The following is an 18,186-nucleotide window of genomic DNA, read 5'->3' as shown; positions in this document are numbered from 1 at the left end:
CCCACATGGTCAACCGCTCTTTTTCATTATCACGCGCTCATCATCGCGTCTTGCGGCCAGTCACGGCTGTCGTGACTGAAAAATTTTCGTCTTGTGTGATTTTTTTCAAGTTTCAGCCAATTTTTCTCCTTGTTGGTTTGTATTTAAAAATCTGGCAATATGCAAATACGGGGAATGAAAGAATTTTATTTCTGACAATTTTTATTATTCGTTTATTTTCTGTGTAGTTTACTGACAAAATACTCACTAAGTATAAATGTACACACGCAGTTACATATATATATACGCAGTTGCTTTCGTTAAACTTTTGAAGAAAATTAATTATAACTATATGTCGAACCTTCAGTTTGAACGTAAATATTGTTCGCGAATGCTCGATCGCTAAAAAATTGATTGCAAAATTACAGGAATCGATAATTTATCAGTTTCAACAGTGGAATTGATCAATATCAGGATAAATCTATTCCGAAAGAAATATTTGAAGCGCATACGAATTCTTTTTTATAATTTGGAATTCAAGATATTTTTTTGCTATAAAATTTTTTTATATAAAAATCCAGAAAAAAATCATGGTTTGGCGTTAAAGCATGTGTATCTAAATTTTATAAATACACTATTTACCAACGTGGCTTAAATTCATGTAAACATTATTATATAGTGCTTTCGAAAATTTCATTCTATCACAGTGAATTAAAAATTCATAAGGAAGAAGTGAATATGTGAGCAGTCGTCTTGTCGCAGCACGGTGGGGACGAAACGCGTTAAATTTTATCATAATCCATGATCGACAACGAAGTGAACGTGTTGTGATACAAAACGATGGACTTGGAACAATGACAAATACCGTACCATAGCGACAAATTCCTTCGCTGCAAGAACAGTGAGAACACTGAAAATCGAGCTCCTCCTCCTCCCCCCCCACCGCTAGTTGAGGCGCGTGCGCGCACGCGATCTGTCAAAATGAAACGGGGAGCGAGGAGGAGGTATATCGCTCAACCCGCTCAACCAATGGACGTTTGGAAAATTTCTCATGACGTCATTCACTCCATTGTCAGTTCAAGCTATTGGTCAAGCCGTCGAACCTCGGGATCTTTTGGAGCAAGTGTGCAACATGTCGCATATCCCAGCTTGATTAGATTATAGGGCAGGTCTGCGTATACTTTGCACTCGCGCTAATATTCTTTTTAACGTTACTTTCGTGAATGAACGATATTTTCAGAATTGTCGAAAGAAGATCTCGTGTTCGCGAAGTCAGTGACAGAAAGACTGTCTGTTCAAGGCGTTTGATCAAAACGAAGAAAAAAAAAAGGAAGACCATTTGTAATGTCACGGTGAACATAACCCCCTTGGCTTAACTATGACATGTCCTCGATTCGACGCACGATACAACTCCAACTTTTTTTTTTTTTCGTTACGAGATCATTCGTGTGATAAGCCTGCGGAATAATAAAGAAATCGGTGCTTCGTGATTAAAGTGATTTAAACATTATCGTTTAATAATGGGCCTTTTATTTTCCAAATTATGGAGTTTGTTCGGGAACGAGGGTAAGTTCAACATGATTTTCTGTTTTTTCGATCTTCTGTTATGTTCCCTTTAAGTTCTTTGTCGTAATGATGCGGGTGGCCTCCTTGTGAAATTCTATCTTTTCTTCTTTCGAACATCGTAAAAGGAGAACGCCTCGAGTCAATCGTGGGAACGCTCAGAGTGTGAACTTTTTTTTATCTTCACGTCACACACGCTAACCATATGTTCCAACGGGATCATTATCATTATTTTTTTTATACGTATTTTTTAAGCCATTGAATAATTGTACCACCAGATCGTGCATTCTTCACCTTACGTCACAATTTCGTCGATCGTTTTTTGTAATAATTTACGATTCGAATGTAAATTATGACCTCAATAGAATTTTGCTATACGCGATTATACAATAAAACCTATTCTAGAGCAACTTTGATACTTTCACTCTGAGTGAAAGTTAGAATAAAAAATATTATGCTGCTCACGACTTAAGGTTTATTGACCAGGCAATCTAAAATATTTTGCTGAAAGTTTCAGGCCAAAGAAAATTTAACTCAAGCTGTTAACATTTCCTGCCATTCTCATAATGTTCTGCCTACACACGTCACTATCATGTATTTCCCAATCGTAATGTAAACACTGCTACAATTACGTCTATACATATCACTTGTTCAAACACTAATAATGATCATTTCTTTAGTACTTGTGAGAATTGTTAACGATAAAGCATTATTCTAAATTTTTTTTCTGTTACCCTTCGAATAAATCATTTTAGTAAGAGGTTTTATCTATCAACCTATCGTTAGTTACAATTTACAACACCAATTTACAATATTTCTAAATTTTTTTTCTGTTACCCTTTGAATAAATAATGTTAGTAGGAGATTTTATCTATCGACCTATCGTTAGTTTCAATTTACAAAATCAATTTACGAAATTTACAAATAAAATAAGGGAATAGAACAGAAAATTATTCAAAAATCAAAAAATGTCAGTGAAAATATTAATATTTACAATGAAAATGTTTTCAGAACACAAAATTGTAATGGTGGGATTGGACAATGCTGGAAAAACAACGATCCTTTATCAGTTTTTGATGAACGAAGTTGTTCACACTTCTCCAACAATCGGTTCAAACGTCGAGGAAGTAGTGTGGAAAAATATCCATTTTATAATGTGGGATCTTGGCGGACAACAAAGCCTCAGAGCTGCCTGGTCCACGTATTATACCAATACCGAATTCATTATAATGGTAATAGACAGCACAGACAGGGAAAGACTCAGTGTCATACGAGAAGAATTGTATTCCATGCTCAGTCACGAAGAGCTCAGTAAAGCGAACGTTCTTGTTTACGCCAATAAACAAGATTTGAAGGGGAGTATGACTGCGGCGGAGATATCAAGACAGTTGGATCTCACCTCTATCAAGAAACATCAATGGCACATACAGAGTTGTTGTGCTCTTACGGGAGAAGGGTGAGAACTAAAGAACAAATAATTCATAATTCAATTTTAAGCGAATTTAGCTGGTAGTGGAATGAGTGACCAATGTCTAATTTGTAAATTATTTTAATTTTACAGACTTTATCAAGGACTCGAATGGATTGTTGGCAGATTGAAAAAGACATGACGTACCCTCTGATAAAGAAATATAAAATAACCGATAAGATCACTCAACTGAATATCAACGATGTAAATTAAGCTACATTTCTAGGAAATACGTCACTCTGACGGTTGTGCAATTGAAACGAAGGGCCGAGTGAATACGCGATAATTCATTTTCCATCAATTTAACGTTGAAATCTTCCGTGTTCGAAATATTGAGAGTCGGAATGCATTTTGCATGTAGAGAGATTAATAGTGGGTGGACGGGAATCTATTATCGCAACTCTTCATAGAGAGAAGAAGAGAAAAAGAAAGAGCAATCTTGAAAGCCCGAAATCAGATTTCACTAACGATATAATCATGTCGGGATAGCGAGCTATCGAAACTTCTTTTTTTGATTACTTGCAAAAAAAGGATAAGATCTTCCATATACGGTTCCAACAAAGATAATACTGATCAATCGAATTTATTTTTTCGTTCTCTTATCAATATATGGATCTAACCCGTCCACCTTGCGTAATTAAATAGAAACTTGAGAAAGCTAGAGCGGAATGGAAAGAGTGAGAGAGAAAGAAAGAGAGGTAGAGAGCATGTGTGTGCGTGCATGTGTAAAAGGCAAAAAAGGCATTCAACGAAACGAACAGAATGATCGCGAATCATTTGGCTTGTTGCGCAACTGCGTATGTGCTCCGTTGTATATAGTTTTTATACTTCTGCAAAAATAGTAATCCGCTGTACAAACAATCGCAATTTTTCCGAGGACTGAAGAAGAATGAGAAGATAAAAGTTGCTTGAAACGGTAAAATGTCACCAGATTTGTTTATCGACCTGCCGGATTCGCACCCGCTCCTCCACCACTCGTAATAGTTTAAGCAGATTTATTAGCAAAAACATCTTGTAAGACTTCGTCAGACAAGGTTACCGGCAAGCATCACTTGAAGGGGCAAAAGGGAGAAAAACAAATTTCAACTTGAATTGAAGTACAGAGTACTCTGTGATATAGTTTGGTTTTGAAAATGCGCCAATTTGGGAGAGGATTATCGTAACGGAGTGCGTGATAATGAGAGGAAAATACAGCCGAGGAAAAAGAGAACATGTCGACAATTTATATGAATAATAAATCTCGCGGAATAAGCCAAATTTTAATTAACACTATCAAGCTGAAGCTGAATATTTCTGTCTTTATTTGCGCTTTTTGTTATTCCCCATTATCGAATGTACATCATTAAGACGAATGGAAATTTGGAAATCACAGACTGCTACAGTTTAAAAGAATTGAAAAATCGCGTTAATTCTCGTCGCTACGTTTCATCTAAATTAACACCGAAAGTTCCGCATTATATATTTCGCATTGTACATGTTCATTGCCAATGTCTGTAGGTTAAATTATAATACTCCAATAGTTAATTTTGAAATGATCTAAAATGAAAAATAATAGCACCGACAGAAGATCATTGACTATTGTAAATGGAGACTAACTTTAACGGTTGTTAATTGTGTCACGTATGCATGTGTGTTCGAGCGAAAAAGAGAGAGAATGAGTAAGACAAAATCTCTGCACGATGCCGGAGTGTAAAGGACGTACGTAAGTACGAACGAAGATTTATGCAGAAAAATTGTTAGTTTTCTCATATTGAGAAGTGTTTACGACACGAACGAAGCGAGCTACGAATATTCTTTGTTAACTCATCTTTTGCTATTTTATGTAAAAACTGTGTGCGTTTGATAAAAAATAATGTGACGATTTGTGCAACAATGCATTCGTCGCATTCGATTCATCAATCAAAGTGTTTAACTTTGATTATTTAAAAATCTATTGTCAACCAAGAAAGTAACATCACATTACCGTTTTTCGCTGTAATTAGTGTAATAAAAGATTTGAGCAAAAATGAAAATCGTTCGAGAATAAAATATAAGAAAATTCAAAATTTTATCGATCAATAACGTTTTCAGAAATGATCTATCCGCGTTATGTCATAACTATATTTTCTATTGGTTTTTTCTTGTATTTACATGATGCTCATCACCGAATTCGAGCGGACTTCGAACGACCCTGGTTTATTCTAAGGAGCGAGACATTTTTCTGTACAAATTTGTTACAATATTTAAAATTCGATTTTCGAGCTGAACAATAAAGCGTAATGTCTAAATTCAATGAATTCGATTCTTACCTTCACATCTTCAATAGTTCGAATGATTCAAACGCACCCCGAGTCACGAGTACCATAGAAAGTTTCACTTGTGAAGCATGACCCAAGTTTGAGATCCACAACTACTGAGCCGTTTATTGATACCCGTTGAAATTCCCCAAAAGATTGGCAAACAATTGAGTACAGAAAATGATGAATCTCTGCGGTAATTAATTTTGTGATTAATTTTCTTCATGAATTTTCGCGTGGGTCAAATTTTGTTTATCAAAAAAACATTTATGAACAGGAATCTTTTCGATCGTGGACAATGGTTAAAACAGATCGAATTCGAAAAATTGGATAAAATAATAACAAGTAGAGTTATACGATTTTGGGACTTCTATTTATTATCGTTTTTTTCTTTCGTTATAAATTAGATCACACGCTCATTCATACTTATAACGATGGATCTACCACCGGTCATTCGCTTTTATTTATCTTTTCATCTTTTAATTTATACAAATCATAATGACTTTACGTAATGTTGAATCGCCGAAATTTATTCGTCTTGTATAAGGGCGGGAGGAGATCTACACGATAAGTGCACTTTAAGCACATTTTTCATAACAATTCATTAAGTATTTTCGTGTGTCCTGCAGAACGTGTGAACTACCGGTTCTTCGTGAGTAGCATAGAAAAATTGGTAGCTCGAATGAAAAAAAAAGAAGAAATTCAAATGGTCTCTCGTGACGATGGTAACATAATTTTTTTAAATGACAAGATCCTAACATCGTCGCACTGAACTGGTTCAGCACCAAAATATTTGGCATTAGTGCACTGGCAATCTTTTGACCACATTCATACTGCTCTTCCTTTCATTTGAATTTTTCCTACAACAACGTACAACGTAATTATTGTTCGCTATATCACGTCCGCTCGGGACACTCGGCTATATATTATTATTATTTTTTCTTCTTTTGACGAGTACCGCATTCTGTTAGAATTGAATGATCTTTCGGTCTCACGATAAGACTGACTCGTCCGATGAACACTATTTCTTTTTTCTTTTCTTTACATGTCTAAGAAGTTTCTCTACAGAATCGTTGAGCACCACGGATATTGGCGCCATGTCACGATTTTATTCTCTCGTGTTTTTTCAGTGATATATACATATCGTAACGAAGATCAATTCTGAGATCCGTTGTCAAAACAGTTTCGAATATACGCTGATCAGTTTCCGATTATACGCAACGTTAGTGACCGAGGGCAGAGCTCGTAACTTGTCCTCGTACACACTATTCATTTGCGATAAACAACTGAAATCTGTTTTATCGACGCTTTCATTATTTTTCTTACTCTCGATACACTTCGAAATAATATTTTTCCTCGCTCTTGAATCCCTGCAAACATACTTGGCACGGGCTAATTCATTCTGTTATATAACAAATTATTCTTTCCTCTTCGTTTTCTCATTTTTCTATCTCCCTCTCTGTATACCCGTTTTGCTCTGTTGCTCATCGTCGCGGATCACATAATACAACAAATGTCAGTATAAAAAAGGGAAAATAACACGAAGATGTTCGGAGTAGTTTTCGAGTGTTACATAATTGCTTATCGATTTCGATGATCTTATATATAAAACTGAGCAATACGAGATGATTTTAACCGTCGATTGTTCCGCTGTGTTTGTATGTTGTTTTTTTTTTTTTTTTATTTTTTCTTGTTACGCGCTTCCATGATTTTTATTCGCATGTTATATTGTTTCGGTCTCTTTGCTTTCTAATTATCCTCGATTTTCTGTTTCGCATGAATTCATGGTGGGATGAGAAGTTTTAATGCATTTAGGCGGCTTTGACAGACTTCATGAGAAGATCAGTACTGAGGGATTTTGGCCTCTCGATCGGCAAGCCAAGTGCTCGATCCCAGACGAGAGAAGCGAGCACACCCAGGGCTCGGGATACTCCGAACAAGACGGTATAGTAATTCATCTCCTTCATACCGTAGTACTGAAGAAGAACACCCGAATGAGCATCCACATTGGGCCACGGGTTCTTCACCTTGCCGGTCTCGAGAAGTACAGGAGGCACTATTTTGTACACTTGCGATACGAGCTATAAATGAAAAAGTATATTAATGAATGAGAGATCTTTTTTTCCAGCTTTTAAGTGGAAATATTGACACGCAAAATAGCTACTGGCACAAATTTCGAAAAAAAAAGCCAAGCTCTACTCATTTAGGTCGTGACCGTATTTTCCAATCAGTCAAATAGCATAGAAATACTCCAATAATCGTGTTCTCATAAAAATCTAAGAAATTTGAAGATTTGTAATATTTGATATGATTCGAAAAATGGTAAATCTGATGAGAGGACAAATTTAAGGGATGACAGAGCAAAGAAATGTTCACCTTGAACAGAGGATCGTTGGGCAAGTGTTTGAGAGCAAATTCACGTTGGCAAGCGTATCGAGGATCAGTTTTTCTGAGGACAGCGTGACCGTATCCTGGCACAACTTGGCCACTCTTGAGGGTGTTCCAGATGAATTCTTTGAGTTTCTCGTCGCTCGGGCTGTCACCGACTTGAGAACGAAGTTTTTGGAGCCAGACGAGTACCTCTTGATTGGCGAGACCGTGAAGGGGTCCGGCAAGACCGTTCATACCAGCAGCCAAGGATAGGTAGGGATCGGAAAGGGCGGAGCCAACGAGGTGAGTAGTATGAGCGGAAACGTTGCCACCTTCGTGATCGGAATGGATGGTCAGATAGAGCCTGAGGAGCTCAATGAATTCGGCATTGTCATAGCCGAGTTGATTGGCGAAATTCCAGGACCAATCTTTGCTCGAGTCAACGGAGCCGAGGCCTTTGCCATTTTTGTAAACGTTGCGATATATCGTCGATGCGACAGCCGGCAATTTGGCAATTAAATTCATCGAATCCTCGTAGACCGTTTCCCAGTATTTCGTTTTGTGAACACCGGCGGTGTAAGCCTTGACGAATTCGCTCTCACTGTTCAAGAGCGTTATCGCCGCAGAAAATTGAGTCATGGGGTGAAGCGTCTTTGGAAAATCATTGAGTGCTTTCGTCACGTGACTCGGTAGCGCACTCCTCGCCGCCCATTCCTGCGATATCGCTTTCACTTGCGCCTCGCTCGGTACGTCACCGGTTATCAACAACCAGAATAGACCCTCTGGCAATGGCTCCGAACCACCTGGTGCCTTCGGCAATAACTTTTGACACTCCGGTATTGATTTACCACGGAACCTGATACCCTCCTCGGGATCGAGCACCGATGGCTCCCAAACCAAACCCTTGATGCCTCTCATTCCACCGTACATCTATAAATAACAAAACACAACGATCATTTATCGATAAAAATTCATTCACGAATATTCGTTCCACATATTCAACGATTGATCGTTCTTTCCTTCCATTTTTACAGGCTTTTTTTTACAAGTACAAAATCAATGAACCTGCGAGTCTTCCAATCAATTGGAATGAGAATTAAAAACTCGCCAAAAAATCTTCATTCAACACAAACTATTTCAATTCGATCGATAAAACGTCTTTTACTGATCAAACTATTCTCATCGCATTTGGTATTTATTCGGATGCTAAACAATCATAAATCGGTGCCCCAAATGTTCCTAACTTATTTTAAAAGTCTCCTCATATCTCTACGAATACAAAGCGCCTCGTAATTTTATCAAGAAATTCATTCAATCGAATCATTCAAAAGGAAAGAGAAAAAACGAAAATTCACTCGTTTCTCCAGATAAGGGGTCAAACGGGGTCTGGGCGATGGTAAAGCAGATCCTCGGTGCGTGCACGGACCCACACGCGAGCGAGAGTTAATATAGAGCTATGAAAACGAGACCGACAATTAGAGCGGTAAGTATGAATGTCGTAATTGATCGAGGCTCCGGCGTTTGCCAGCACTAGATTGATATCCGCCCCGCCCGTGGCGAAGCGTACAAGTGAGTAGAGTTCTTATCGCGTATCAGACGTCGATCAAAGGCGAAAAAACATCGTTGTACTTGATCTTCGAAGATCTACATTTTTCCTTGATCGTCCGTCCCCATTTGACGTCTCCGTTATCTTCTTCGTACGTTGCCGAGTTTTTTGCTCGATTTTCTCGTTGACTCACCATGTCTACGGTAACCTCGCCGACCTTGGTGGCTCCATGCGACTTACGAAAGGCCTTGACACGTTCTTGCTCTTTCGGTATCTTTTCGGAAAGTACCTTTTTGAGATCGGTCGATGCATCCGACAGTGGCCGGAGGACTATCGATGTCGTCAGTTTCTGCAAAATGAGTAATAAAAATATTACAAAATTATTAAACATTAAATCCAACGAACTTTCGTCTTTCAAAAAAGTGTGACAGGGATAAATTTATTTCGTGATTTGTTCGAATAAATTAGCTCCGTCGGTTTGGCCTTGGTCGAAATTTTTCATCGATATTTTTCAAAGTCGATCAGTTTCATTGTTGTAACAACGTAAATTTATGCGATTCCGCGAATTTTTCATTCGTCTGAAAAAAACACAATGGAAAATCTCGCTTCCGAAAGGTTCTCACGATGAACTTTAATACAATGAAAAAATCACGAATTCGAGTACAACAAGTACGAGGGCATTAAATTTCTCTTTCTCTCGTTCTGCCGATCCGCGTTCCATACGCAGATTGAATTGTCTCGTCAAGCTCGTTTGTTCCAACGATCCGCAATCGAGTTAGTTCTCACTTGACACTCGAGAGCGCATATCTGTGTGAAAACGTCAGTGATCTTTCCTCTCCTCCCTGTTCATTCGATCGGCTCAATCGAATTGTAATAACTCGTGCCTTATTTCTCTTTTTTATTCTCTCTCGTTCGCGCTGCTGCGAGCGTACGCAAGCGGAAAAGAAAGAAAAATCATCGTCCGAGTACGTAACGACGCGGTGTCGCTTATATGCATCGACATAACCTCTCCTATCCACGCGATCGACTTCCGTAATGACTGCGTGATTTCGCAACCGTCGATGTACAGATGTGGGTGCTCGTTTCTTCGCTACGCTCATGCTCACATCAAACATATAAAAGCGCACGAATTACGTTAACCCTGAGCGAACCGAGGCGGTCGAACGAAGAAAAAAATGCCACTTTTACCGCAGATTCGGAAGTGAAATGGAATTTTTTGAAGGACAAAAAATAACGGATGAAACTCGATCACTGCGGCACGATATTTTATCGGGAATGAAATTTTAAAAAACGGGAAAGAAAGTTTCTTTACGATTTGACGAAATTGAATTTTGATTGATCAGCGATAAGCCCTCCGCAGCGATAATTGTCGCGAAATATTTCATCAGAGCCTCAAGAATGAGCGAATCAATAACCTCATTCTCGTTAACCTTCGACAGTAAAATTTCAGGGAAAAGAATTCAATTGACGCGGAACACGACTCTCGAAGGAGAAACTGAATTTAGTGAGAACGCGAACCAAAAGCTGGATGAAGATGCGATCGTAAAAGCTGAGCTCGATATCGCTCTTTGACGGATAACGTTTTTTCGTAGTTGCGACGACAAGCGAATCAAAGAATTCGATATTTTTCATTTTGACAGACTTGGAAAAATTTCAGTGAGAATGAGCTCGGAATAACGCTCGAATCGTGCCTAATCAGATACCCGACAATGCTCGTTTTTTGTCTCAAAATATGTCGCTGTTTAGCACCGATTTAATTGGAAAGAAAATAAAAAATTAAGCACCTAGCACGACTCAAACGGATGCACCAATTCCAACTGCATCGAGTTCATTTAACACGGCGATGAGAAAAATCGTTTTCGTGTCAGACGCAATCGTGATAGTATTGATGGGCTCGTCGCACATACAGCGAGTCCGAAGGTTAGGTTTCAAGAGTCAACTTCTCGCCACGCGGTTCCTTATCATTCGTCGTTTTTTCGAACGTTGGGTTCGCACATTATCTCCGAGACATCTGGGTGACTAAAATTGTTAATAATTGGGTAGCCTCTACGTGGGGCAATTTCCAATGATTCAATCGTATGTGAAATTTTAAGAAGCGCGAAAAACGAAAAAAGAAGTAGTCTCCCGTCAAAAATTTCGTACATCGAAGTTTTTTTCTGCTCAGAATTTTTTGTACTTTCACATCATTCGGTGTTAATATTCCAACGTGCTCCGATGACAATGGAACGTTTCAACAAATCGATCAATCCGTTGAATTTCCGAAGAAAATTTCAGTTTGTGTTATGGTAATGGCAACGTTGAAATTCCAGGCATTGTTTGATAAATTAACATGGAATTATCTAGCAGAGATTCTCAGTTTGTACACTTGTTCAACTTTTGCACATGGCGATCTTCGTACTCGCCTCAGGTTAAGGCCGACAATGGATTATCGATCTGTGTAGTTCTGGCATTCGCCACATCAGCACTTGTCAATAACCTCAATGGCGTTTGCAGTTTCAAGAAAAAAAAGCCCCCCGGTGTAGCGAACTTTCAATTCCTGTATGAAATATAATTGCGATCAATACGATTTAGAATCGTCGACCATATTTTTCCTTTTTATGAAAATTTCGGCAATCCGACAGCAATCATTTAGGAAGATGGTTAACCTCAAAATCGAGTGAGTTAAGGTTTTATAATTCAATACTTGACAATTCTGTTGGTTTTTCCAATCTATACATCATGACTCACGAAGATATTTACACGGATTAACAGTCGTAGTAATAAAGAAATAGTTGTTGAAATATAAATAATTGAAATCTCCCGTAAAAAAAGTGAATCATATTGTCTAACTGAGCCGAATCCGAAGCGGTCGAAACGTCTGAAACAACGGCGCATTCGAAGTTTCAAAATGGCCACCCGTGTCCTCTGCGCTCAGAAGGTCGCTGCCGAAAACAAGCGAATTCATCTGCGGATTGCTCGCCGAGCTGTTGCGACCGTTTGGGGAATGTGAACAATATTTGTGGAGTTATTAAGCAGCCGTGTACAAAGTGATTAGTCGATTATCGGATGACGAAGTGCAAATGCAATTTATTACCCGAAAACGCGTTATTATGTGTCTCTGTCTTCAACATTGTGCGTTCCAAATAATGCGTTCCTCAAGTACACCGTGTGTTTTGGGCTCATAAATAAGTCGTAACCTTGTATTTTCGCGACGTTATCGTCTGTTCATCGTTTTATCTCACCAGTGCCAAACACCTGATTATTTTTTTGAGGAAATGTCCTCGGAATGAAAAAAAACGTGTACGTGTGTGATGAATTGGTTTTAATTTCGAGTGTGGAAAATTCCCGCACAGTTGCTCAAACGAGAAAGAATGTGAAAAAAAAAACACGAATTAAATATTTTTCTAATCACCACGAAAACTTCCGTTCCATTAATCGAAAATAAACACTTTTCGTAACCACTACTAATGGGATTTTTCACGCCCGTGAATGTAGCAATTATTCGATAATGCGGGAAGGGAATCTAGCCAAACGATGAAACGAATCGTTGAAAAAAATGGTCTAACGTAACGGAAAATTCTGAGTAACAATCTTCCAATTGACACGCTCAATCAACCGCATATCCTGATGGAATGAAAATTCCTATAAAACCACGATTTACGAGCATCCCCACGTACGTGTGTGCGTTCATACGCACACGTGTACATCTTTATGACAAATCATTTAATATCAGAAACGATGTGACTGTATATACGAAAAATTATGGATTGTTGTACATGTATCGTATACGTATGTCGGACACGAAGTCATCGACTTGAATGTCACACTGTTTCACGAGGTCGTCCTACATCTGACGTCATGGGTAAGGAAAGATATCTCAGCGCAGATGACGCGACACACAGCGCGCGGCTCTCCAAAGCTTTGAGAAAACGGATGGATTGTCCTCGTGCGTTTAGTCCTCGTTCATACACACGCGAGTGACAGATCGTTGGATTATAAAAATATGTGGCGTTGAGGATGACTCGGTGCTCGATAATGCGGCCTGACCCTGGACGAATCTTTTTTAAGGTCGCTCATTTTGGAACGTTCTCGAGGGTCATTACGCGCCCGTATCAACCGTTTGAGATGTTACATTACGACGAACTCGACTGTCACATGCGGCGGGCAATTTTTATGACGGGAGTTATTGAGGGAACGAGCATACGCCAAAATTGAATAATTTTGAAATTTTCATGAGGCGATAGCTACAGAAGCGAATTAAACTTGACGCGAAACTTGGACAGAGTTGAGAGATATTTTTTTTTCTAGGTTAGGAGAGCGTTGCGTTAGCGATTTTTCTTTCAATTCCGGTCATTTCTTTCAAAGAAGGGTCATTGGATGTGGATACGCAAATTTTCTTTTAAACCAGATTATTCTATAGGAAATAATAAAAGCAAAAAATCGCTGCTTCCCAAAGCCCATTAAAAGCTGCTTTGTTTCTTTGTCAATGGCAAAAGTCGTGAAACAAGTGCAATTGCACCCAATTACCGTTCGCTGTTTAAGGACATAAAAGAACAATAATAATTAGCGAGATAGCATTTTTCAGAAATGTGACGACGATAATGACAGCCGCGTTTTTTCACGTACTCGCATCACTTCACGTTTCCATCACGTAAACAAGTTGTCAGGTTTACACACGCTATAATTAGCTACGAGTTTGTTCGCGTTGCTTGCAAGTGCCCTCTCAAGTTTTTACGTCTTTTGTTGTGCAATGTTTCAGCGCGGTCACTCGTTTCGTGTCTTCGTACACTTTTCCAACGATTCGAAAAACTACGCTATTTTCCTTGAGCTTCCACTCCATGCGTTATTCAGTGGCGTTCGATTCCCGTTTCATTGCAAAGATTCTCGATTTTCGAACTCTATTTTCACCTCGTGCGTCTCGCTCTCAATCCGCTTCGTGGATTTTTGTTATTGAATTTCCAAGTTTGCCTGAAATCGCTCAACTTTGCGACTGCCACTTTAGATATTTTTCGTAGCATATTCGCAAGTTCCGGGAATCGTAACAGGATCGAAATCTGTACTAACCTACAAACAGCATCATCGCGACACTCCTGAAATCGGCAAGTGAAAAAAAAAAATGTGAAATTCACCGCAGTCCGTCAGAGAAAAAATAGAAATGACAAAAAGCGTGTTCTCTACACACGAGTGAAAACTGGCATTTCAATTGAATTTAAATGCAAACGAAAATCATTTGGACTTTGTGAAATGCCTACGGTACTCACCCGAACTAGATAAACTCGAGTTGCTCTAGGAGGGGAAATGCTCACAGATAATGAAAAGGAAAATAATAAAATCCAATCACGAGCACGTGGAGGAACGTGGAACGAGTTTCCGAGCTTGAACTATATGGAACGGGACTTGATATTGGAAAGGTAGAATTGTGTTTTGCCTTTCGTTTTTTGTGCAAGCGTTCCTCCATTAAACTTCATAAGAAAATAATATGTTCATATTTGTGTCTCAATTTTTGTCGTCAATTACTCGATGTATTCACACGGTTTTTTCTAATCTGTTATTTTCTGCGAGATTTTAAATCAATCTCCGAATAATCTAGTTCCCTAATTGATTACGCGCACCGCCAAATACGAGTCGAACTGTGTAACAGCTGACGCTTCAGTAGTACCGAAAAATCTGCCGAGTTGGCGCCACTTGCGGCAGGCAGTGGCAACGGTTATTCAGTATAGCTCGTTTCTTTTGTACGGGCGAAGATTTTTCATAATTTAATCGATTTATTCTTCCCTGTTTCCTCCACAATTTCGGTGTGTTTATAATCAATCATTGAAGCTTCGTGAAGACCTTTCAACACGGAATGAATAAACCTGGTTTACTGCTCGTGTATCATTTGGGAGCGTAGATGGCGCACGAGATTGAAATCACGTGAGGCTCGATGGGATTGGAATCACGTGCAGTGTAATAAAACGTCTTTGGAAAGTCCGCGTGGGCGATGACTTTCGAAATAATAAATCGGTATCTAAATTCGTTCGAGTTATTTTATTCTTCCGAGTGAAAACTATGGTTCACAGTGATTTATTTTTATTGAGCGAGCTACAAAATGGTGCGTGAATAATTCGAATTCTCGAAAATCTAAGCCATACTTGAACGAAGTCTGTTTTTTTCCTACGTTTCCAAAAAGTTTGATCGAGTGTGCAGAAGGAAAAGCAAGTTTAGAAGTTGGAGGTGTGCGCGTTCGAAATATCGCTTTGCAATACACGAGACTGCGAAACTCTGAAATAGTATGTTACGCGATCGGAAGGTCGAGGCGCGACAATTCCGTTAGGTAATGCTTTCGTCGCGTGCGCGTTGCTGTATAATACAGAAGATACAGGTGCACATTTTTTTTCGGCGATCGTTACGCCACGGCTCATCTTGACAAATGCCTCCCAAATACATTCCAACGAAAAGAAAAAGCATAATTATAGCGTGAAATTTGTAATTATACCGGCTTACATAAGTTTCAAAAGTCAGTGTTCTCGAATATGACCCGCAGCGTCATCGAGCACACAATTTGGAGGTTAATCTTAAAAAAGGTCGAGTTCTTGGCTCAAACTCAACCCCGGCGACAGCTCCTCGATCACAAGGTCGAAGCAAACGACCTCCACTCTATTTGTTTTCTTTTCATCATCGAATGCTCACAAGCTTCGATTCCCGCAAGCTTCTTTCGGCGATAAAAATGATCGATTATCACGAAAGCATTGCTCAGTGTCAAAACCGTTCGAAATTGAAATATTACCCGTAGAAGGCGTTCACGACAAATCGATTTATCGATGCCCAATAAAAATTAATAAATAACTCAGAGCAATGGAAACGGCAACGTAACGAATAATCGCTTTTTAATTGTTTTTATTATTCTTGTGAACGAAAAAATATTTCGAGACATTGTGACGTTAGTTATCGTATCCCCGATATTGTGACGGAATCTGGCGCACATGAAGAGAGGTCAGGACGAAAAGATCGATAACACACATTCGCAGAGAAATGCTAATTGGCAAACTCTGGGGGTACATAACGAAATATGTGTGAATGTCTGTCTGAGGTGAGTCTGACAATAAACCAGTGTAAAATAGCTTTGTGGATCACTCTCGATCCACGTAACGACACTCCCCTAATGTATAGTGTATTCTTTTATCCTCGCCCTCGAATCACCTCGCGGTGCTAATATTAGAGCAGATTTCTTGCCAAATCTCAACATAGTTGCATTTATTCAATGAACGCGGTGGGCTGAAAACGACCGAGCATTGCAGTGCGACTTTTTTATCGGTAGATCTCTGTCCTCGAGTCCAAAGAACTTTTCACATTTCTTCGAGACGATGATACACTATCGAATGGGGGGAAAATGGGCGTTGCTCGAACAATAAAAGCGTTTTAACACTTTTCGTCAAGTGTACTTTCCTCGTGGGAAAATATCACATAAAATACGAACTATGTTAGAATATTTTTTCCCTCGTGCTTTTTTCGAGGTACTGATTAATTAGCATTTTTTTGTCTTCTTTTTTCCTTTAATCTCCCACGATAAGACGAATGCGCTCGTGCGGCATCGGAAAAATTCACGTTTTGTATGTATAAGCGGGATAATACGAAGGTTCGCTTGGCTGAGAACGGTACGTAATTATTGACAGTTGGCTGTCACTGAGGGAGCGCATGAACGGAGCAGAGGAGAATCGAGACTTTGGCGGAGGAGCTCGGAAAAAATTGGAATTTCTTCAATTATCGATTTCCCGTGTAATTAAATATCGCGTTTGCGACTATGCGAGATGAAAAATGAAAGCTCGAATATTAAAAAAGCAAAAACAAAGTGTTTTGGAAATTTAGGCGATTCTATTTTCTTGGCAAGCAACCATCGAATAACACAAATTTAGCTCGTCAGTTTTCCTTTTTCTCGCCTATATAGTGCTGCCCTCTTGGGCATTTGGGCGACGCGTGTAAAATCCACCTTTTCGTTTCCCGCACCCCGGAGTGTTCCGATTCGAGCCTACAGGGAACGAGAGCAGGGGGGGAATAGGACACGCGCTCGGAGTGAAACCTCTCTCCGGTCGATAAGGTCGAGCCTTCCATCGCCACGTACAAGAGACCGTCGGCGTATTGGATTGAGTAGCTAGCACTCCACATTCTTTCTTTTCCATATTATGCATCTCGTCGGGTTATTCCAGTCGAGGTCCTGGTGAAAGGACCTCGATAAAAGGACTTTTGGATTTTACATCGAACAGCAAGAAGAAGAGGGAACGAGGAACATCATTGCGGAGAAAACCCGCAACGACGTTCAAGGCAGTTCGTATTTTCAAGAGGAAGAAAAAATATTCAACCACATGTGTTTCATAGATAAAATTAGTTTGGAGCGTGTTCAAATCCAAATGTAGCAGAAGGCTGACCAGGCGTGTATGTACAGTGCATTGGATAATAACCGTTCGAATGAGTAATTCAAATTTCAAAAGTGACAAAAAAATTGTTTTTCTTCATTCCACGGTTTTTATCGTTTGCGGAGACATTCGTAGAAAATATATCGCGTTAACGAACGACAAATCGTTCAATAAGTGTCCCTTCACTCACCTGAACTTCCAGACAACGCGCTGCGCTTAAACGAAACAGTGCCATCGTTCGCTGTTTTTTTTTTTCGTATTCCTTTTATTCAAAACGGATGATACAATCCTAATGTCGATATACGTTATTATAATTTATATTTATTGATATATATCTATATATGTATAAATATATATTATATGCCAAACCGACCGACCGCGCTAAACTCTGGCGCCGAACTCGAGCTCGCTGACTGAACTCTCGAGCCTCTCGCATATCCTCTTTCGCCGTGGAAGATAGGCACCCCCTACCACCACTGCGACCGTTGGCGTCACAGCGTTCCACGCTGAAACCGCGCGACGAAGGCGCATGCGCTCTTAACGAATCCCCTCGGATTATGCTCGGTCGTCAAAAGCACGATGAGCCACATTTCATTCTCATATTTTAAGTGCGTT

The 18,186-nt window shown here is 39.4% G+C and overlaps 2 protein-coding genes across 2 annotated transcripts; one reads left to right on the top strand and one right to left on the bottom strand.

The window, feature by feature from the left end:
- The first annotated feature begins 621 nt into the window (after nucleotides 1–621).
- Nucleotides 622–5,282, top strand: Arl5 (ADP-ribosylation factor-like 5). Its single transcript, XM_043433104.1, has 3 exons — nucleotides 622–1,545; nucleotides 2,554–2,998; nucleotides 3,104–5,282. Exons 1-3 carry the CDS (start codon nucleotides 1,500–1,502, stop codon nucleotides 3,150–3,152), a joined length of 540 nt encoding a protein of 179 aa, XP_043289039.1. The 5' UTR covers nucleotides 622–1,499; the 3' UTR covers nucleotides 3,153–5,282.
- A 358-nt stretch (nucleotides 5,283–5,640) lies between these two features.
- On the bottom strand, nucleotides 5,641–17,967 carry kdn (knockdown). The gene is made up of 4 exons (XM_043433101.1): nucleotides 17,762–17,967; nucleotides 9,396–9,551; nucleotides 7,663–8,586; nucleotides 5,641–7,367 (listed from the first exon to the last, which is right to left on the bottom strand). Exons 1-4 carry the CDS (start codon nucleotides 17,804–17,806, stop codon nucleotides 7,098–7,100), a joined length of 1,395 nt encoding a protein of 464 aa, XP_043289036.1. The 5' UTR covers nucleotides 17,807–17,967; the 3' UTR covers nucleotides 5,641–7,097.
- Between the last annotated feature and the right edge of the window lie 219 nt (nucleotides 17,968–18,186).

This window comes from Venturia canescens, chromosome 1 (genome assembly GCF_019457755.1).
Source record: "Venturia canescens isolate UGA chromosome 1, ASM1945775v1, whole genome shotgun sequence".
NCBI lineage: Eukaryota > Metazoa > Arthropoda > Insecta > Hymenoptera > Ichneumonidae > Venturia > Venturia canescens.
The sequence above is the reverse complement of the archived record's forward strand: the minus strand, read 5'-3'. Positions and strand labels throughout refer to the sequence as shown.

What these genes read in the sequence shown, in the direction of transcription:
- Arl5 (XM_043433104.1), top strand. Translation starts at nt 1,500, where the DNA reads ATGGGCCTTTTATTTTCCAAATTATGGAGTTTGTTCGGGAACGAGG. An exon ending in GAGTTTGTTCGGGAACGAGG is followed by an intron (nt 1,546 to 2,553) that starts GTAAGTTCAACA and finishes AAATGTTTTCAG; the next exon opens with AACACAAAATTGTAATGGTG. An exon ending in TGTGCTCTTACGGGAGAAGG is followed by an intron (nt 2,999 to 3,103) that starts GTGAGAACTAAA and finishes TTAATTTTACAG; the next exon opens with ACTTTATCAAGGACTCGAAT.
- kdn (XM_043433101.1), bottom strand. Translation starts at nt 17,806, where the DNA reads ATGGCACTGTTTCGTTTAAGCGCAGCGCGTTGTCTGGAAGTTCAG. An exon ending in GCGAGGTTACCGTAGACATG is followed by an intron (nt 8,587 to 9,395) that starts GTGAGTCAACGA and finishes TGTTATTTATAG; the next exon opens with ATGTACGGTGGAATGAGAGG. An exon ending in CCAACGATCCTCTGTTCAAG is followed by an intron (nt 7,368 to 7,662) that starts GTGAACATTTCT and finishes TTTCATTTATAG; the next exon opens with CTCGTATCGCAAGTGTACAA.